Here is a 6000-nt window from a genome sequence, read left to right as displayed (position 1 = left end):
TTTGGTTTTTCTCCGGTACCAGGAACCGAACTCACGACCTTGCGCTTGCCAGGCAGGCGCTTTTGCCGCTGAGCTAAATCCCCAGCCCCCTTTCTATATAATTCTAATGTGCTTATGTGTTAAAGTAATGTCTCAGTATATGTGCATTATTTGCAGATTGAACTATTTATGCTCTTCAGGGAGATCAGGGTGGTTTAAAGAGTGAAGTTTTGTTTTATTGTCTTATGTATAGCAGTCTATGAATGTGTACCCAGGTAAGGGTGTGATGGAAGAGGAGGATCTTCCAGTTCCTTAATGGGTCTCTTTCTTCCTGCCTTTTGATAGTGTGGTCACAGTCATTTCATGATGCCGTGTCTCAGGACATAAGTGTTAAATATACGGGACATAGTTTGGTACAACATGAACTAAAGAAGCATGACCCGTTTCCACGTTGGAAGAAAACCAACTGTGACCAACTTCAGAACAGTGTTCAAGAGAATGTTGTTCTTTGAGGGTGCTTTCAAAGATTTCAGGGGATACTTATTTTCCTGTTCCATTATGTGTACTCTGAGGCAGGATCCAGATCTCATTTCTTTCAGTTAGGGCTTTGTGGAGGATGCTGTTTTGTGATTCTCTTATATAGTGACATATCATCCCTCATATTTCATTTAATAATGACTGAATAAATACTTACTGAATACATGAATGATGTAATAAGGGAAGATTGGAATTGGGTGATCTTACTAAATAACAGAAGACACAGACTTTCCCAGAGAGATACAATCATGGACTGATGGTTTATGAACCAGGGAAGGCACATTGGGATGATCTGGTAAAAGCCATTTTTAGTCAAAAGGGCAAAGTATTTAACCCAGAATTTCTTCCACTTAACCATTCTTCTTATCCTTCTCTGGGTAGTTTCTGGTTTAGCCAGATCTCTTTTAAAGTATGATAACTAGACCAGACATAATGTTCTACTGTTATTCCCCTTGTCCCTGTGGACATTATTCCTCTTGTCCCTTGGCATTTGCACTCACATGAATTTTACCTCATTTTAGTATTTTGTTGATTATTTTCATCATAGAGAAAAATGATTCATTATATACTTGTTCCTCAAAGAGCAGAAGCAATGTTTCTTATTCACCTTTGTATCCTTTATGTTTAGGACAATAACTGACACTTGAGGTTTTTAACTTTTTGATATTTTTGGAGTGATTAAATGGGGGAAGGCTTGAACTAGTTATGTGTCACTTTTATAACCTTAAAATCGCAAGGCTGTTGAAGACTTTCTGAGAGCTGCTGTAACTCATGGCTTTTTAAATAGGAAAATATTTATTTACCTTTGGCAAAGACTCTTCAGTCTTAAATATTTTTAAGCTTACAAGTTATAACTCTTTTTTTTTGGAGACTGGGTATCTCTTTGTCACTCAGACTAATACCAGACTCATGGGCTCAAGCAGTTCTTCTGCCTTAGCCGCCCAAGTAGCTAGGATTACGGGCAGGTGCCACCATGCCTTGCTTACATATGTTTTAGCATACACATTTACATTTTTAAAAACAACATTTTGGGTTACTTTTATTATAAATACAATAATTCTAATTTTTGGTTGTTTTTCCCTGTGCTTTTGTAAAGTTCTTTTCATCCAGTTGTCCTCCTCACTCTGATGTGCTTACACTGTTTAGCTTTTCTTCCTCAGAATGGATTTATTCTGACTTTCACCACTTAACTTGGTTCAGAATTCATATATTTTTGTGAGTACATTCAAGTAGCAGAACCTAAATCACACATGAAACCATAATTATAGGGAGTCTAAAATGTAGTTTTTAGTTTTCCAGTCTTTGCATCTCAGGAGGTTGGGATGGATCCTGAGTGAGCTGGTCTACTGGACCCACCATAAGCCCAAAGTAAACTCTCTAGCTAAACATCTATTTCATGATCGTTAATCCAGAGTGCAAGAGTAAGCCCATTAGGGGACTTGCTGGGACACCATCTGCTGCAGTTTTGCTTTGTGCCGGAGAGTGAGTAGTTACCACACTAAACCAAGTTGTGATAGCAGGTGCTCTGCAGTAGCAGCCAGCCTCCCCAGAGTGTGATGTTGGCTTTCCCTGTGAGGTGTGAGCAGTCTAGCTCCCAACTCAGAAACTAGCAAGGAGAAAGTACATCCTTCACACTGCCATCAGGAGAGTCCAGTAAATTGTAGTTCTTATCTCGCCTTTCCTCCAGTTGTACCTTACCATTTACTACCACTAAGTAAGATTTATTATTGGGGATCTCAGAGTGTCACAGTCCTGTAATTTTTTCACTTGAAGATTTTTACTTGATTGGTCGGAAATGTTTTCTTTGTCCACTAAACTAATTAACTGGCATCTTTTGCTTTGGATTATCATACTTTTATCTTACTCTGACTACCAGGTCTGAGGGTAGGAGGCTGAAAAAGGGAAGGAAAACAACAAATAAAGATCACACTGATTCTCTTATTCCATGGATACTTAGAACTGAAAATCTTTTCCAGATGGTCTTTCATATTGTAGTGTTTCATTTTCCCCACCCTGTTACTGTTTGATGTTCATTCTCTATCAAATTTAATTCATTTCCTTTCCCCATCCAGATAAATCCCGTCTCTGATATCAGCAGACTCTTTTATCTGTTCAGTCTTTTAATAGCATAGTTCAAGGGTAATATTTATGACCCTTATGAGTTTAGGTAAGTGGTGCTGATTTGAATCACATATTTGAAAGACAGATGGAAAGGATAACCAATAAAATATGTTTATTAAAGAAACCATATACATAATTTACTGCTGACTATCCATACGTAATCATTGAGCTATACTTGTAATTTTGGGGGTAAATCTTACTTCTGAGACTTTTTGGATTGTGCACTGTTGTTCCTCTTGAACTCTGTTATCCATGTACTTTAACACATTCATGGCGGGGCTGTAATGTGTATGTCTTGCTGCTAGGAGACTGTTAACCACTGTGGTACGTGCATGACTGTCCAATTAGAAGGCATGGGACAGTCCCATCAGGTGGTACAAGCTGTTCAGTGGTTCAGTGGGGCAGTCATGCCTGTACCACTGGTGGTTCAATCCAGTGAGAACATGTTAAATTTCTGGGGGAGATAGTCAGAATTTAGAGATGTGATATTATCTGACATCTAGATACAGACATACATACATGCACATGTATATTTCTAGATTCAGTTTGACAACAACATCCTGCCATTTAAGTCCTAACTATAGTATATCTAGTAATACTGTAGTAAAACTGAAAAGAATTAATGCTCTACCTAGGACACTTACTGATTCTTGGGGAGGAATTTAATGTCTTCTACCAGTTAGCTAAACATGTAAACTACAGGGAATGAAGAATCAGTTCACAGAAGGTACCTTAAAGTAAATAAATATTTTGAAAAAGGTTCATATTTTGGATTTTGGATGTGGAAGGCAAGATGAGAAAAGGTATGGGTAATCTACCACTTCTTATGGAGATAAAGGACCTAAAAATATTCACTGATTTACCCAAAGTCACCCAGTTATTTATTGGCAAGCTGGCATTCAAACTCAAGACTCCTAACTGTTGTATGTTAACTAGTTAGTTTTAAATAAAAGTTGGTAGCATTTAGCAATTACTGAGAAAAGTTCAGAAGTATTATTCTCTTTCACTTTTTTGTTATAGTGTGAGAAATGGTGTTGAAATACTCTTAAGTGAAGAACACATTGTATTTAATTTTCTCCTTTTTCTTTTCTTTTTTTTTTGAGACAGTGTCTCACTGTGTAGTTCAGGCTGACTTTTTTTTCAAGTTACTGTGTAGCCCAAGCTGGCCTCACACCCGCAGTGATCCTCCTAGCTCAGCCTCCTGAGTGCTGGTGTTACAGGCATGCACTACCACACCTGGCTAATTTTCTCCTTTTGGGAAAGGGAGGTTGTTAGCTTTCTTGGCTCCTGGGGATGAAAGTGATAAAGAGAGCATTATTTTTTCCTTGCTCATTCTTCCGTAGTGGTCCATCCTTTTCTAAGAGGATAACATTGCTGCATAGAGTCCACGTATATGTATTTCTCTAATGTCAAAGAGTCACAGAAGTAAGATTTCTGTACAGAGGGGATTTCTGCCATTGCATACGCTGACTCTTAACTCTTGGCATAAATTCATGGGTAAAGATTTCCAAGCTTTTAAAAGGGAAGAAGAAATGATTAAGTATACATGCATATAGTAAATATCAGGTTTTCTTAGAGAAAGTGAATTGTTGGTCTTTAAATTTTTAAAAATTTCCATGTTTGTATTGTAGACCTTTCCAGAGGCAATTAGATTTAATGTGGATTATGGAATTTTTGAAGTAGTTAATGATGCTCCACAACTTCTGGAAAAACAACTGAAAAAAATTCTACAAAACCAACAACCTCGAAATCCCATCTATGATGTTGTGAGGAAAACAAAGCATGATGTTAAACCTGTTGGAATGATTGTCCCCGGTAATGATGAGACCATTAATGTCAACTACAATATCATGGTAAGAAAGTATATTTGAGTTTATAGTTTACTAGATAGAAAACCATTTGATGAGATTAACAAGAAGTTCCTTGGGCTTCCTTTTCTGAAATGTAACTGTAAATGTTAACTCGTGTTTTATTTACACATACTTGTTAGGCACTATATCATCTGTTCATACCTAAATGCCAATTTACTCTAGCAGTTTCGTTGATGCTTGTCAATATAAGAAGGTTCATAATTTACCTTGAAGATTTAAAATATGAGGTTAGTTTTAGAGTAGTATAACTACTGATATATATATATATATATATATATATATATATATATATCTGTTATGATTGATGTCTAGATGTTCCCCCCAAAGCCTCATGTGTTCATAGGTGGGACTTTTCAGAAGTGGCTGGATATACAGTGTGTGGGATCAATTCATAATGCATTGCTAGGATTAAGAACACTAAGATTAAGAGTGCTAACCACCCTTAGGGCGGGTAGTCCCATAAGATATAAGGGACACAAAGTTACTTGTCACTTGCTTTGGTGACTTCTGCCTTCTGCCACTCTGCCATGCTACCCTGCTTTTGAGCCAGCCAACTATGAAAACCTGAAAACCTCTGCAAACTGAGAGCTAAATAAGCCTTTCTTCCTTTATCCTTTATAGTTTAGTTGCATTCTAGGAAATGTAGAAATATAGGAAATCTTTTTTCATTTGGATTTTAAACCAGTCTATTAATCAGTCAGGAATTCAGACTTTTGATCCTCAAGTTACACTTTGTGGTTTGACCTCCATAGGCTTATATTTACTACCAACCTCTAGTTTGTCTCCTTAGCATGAGGTCAAAAGACTGGGGTAGCTGGGCGTAGTGGCACACACCTATAATCCCAGCACTCAGGAGGCTGAGGCAGGAGGATTGTTGCAAGTTCAGGACCAGCCTGGGCTACAAAGTGAGCTCAAGGTCGGCCTGCATAGTGAGACCCTGTCTCAAAAAAAGACAAAAAACCCCAGAAAACAAAAAAACAAAACCCTGGGGTTTAGATATTGGCTGTTCAACTCACTAGCTCTGTGTCCTTGAAAAGTCACTTTGGTGAACCCTCTTTTTATCATCCATCATGTGTTCACTACTTACTAGATAAGTTTATTGTGGGGTCAAATGACAATGATGATATTTAATAATACTATTTTCATCTACACTAAAATATGTCTAAAACTTCAAATATATGCATTACTCCAGTCTGAAAGCTCTTCAGTTCTTCTCTTACTAAATTCAAATACTGTATATTTCTTTTCTGTTAATTTCTGTCAAGTTAAGTGCTGCTAACAATAACTATATTAAGACATTGTTTTGAAGGTAAAATGATGTAATATAAATATATTGTGAACTAGATAAGTTGTTAGTTAAGAAAGTTGTTTTTAAAGAGATGACAGGAAAGTAGAAAGGGGATTTAGAGAAGACAGAGGGGATGAAAAAGCGGGGGAAGGGTAAGAGAAAGGAGGACTAGGGGGTGAAAACAGTCTCAACATATGCCAAAAT

General features: G+C 37.2%; 1 protein-coding gene across 1 annotated transcript in view; it reads left to right on the top strand.

Moving 5' to 3' along the window:
• The window catches only part of Rgs22 (regulator of G-protein signaling 22), a gene marked incomplete in the record, with an annotated part of 97617 nt that overhangs the window by 19038 nt on the left and 72579 nt on the right, over positions 1-6000 (top strand). Inside the window, 1 exon segment of the mRNA XM_013512826.1 lies at positions 4269-4490. Coding sequence (XP_013368280.1) covers positions 4269-4490 — 222 coding nt within the window.

This window comes from Chinchilla lanigera, unplaced genomic scaffold (assembly GCF_000276665.1).
Source record: "Chinchilla lanigera isolate Chin_1 unplaced genomic scaffold, ChiLan1.0 scaffold00016, whole genome shotgun sequence".
Taxonomy (NCBI): Eukaryota; Metazoa; Chordata; class Mammalia; order Rodentia; family Chinchillidae; genus Chinchilla; species Chinchilla lanigera.
The sequence above is the reverse complement of the archived record's forward strand: the minus strand, read 5'-3'. Positions and strand labels throughout refer to the sequence as shown.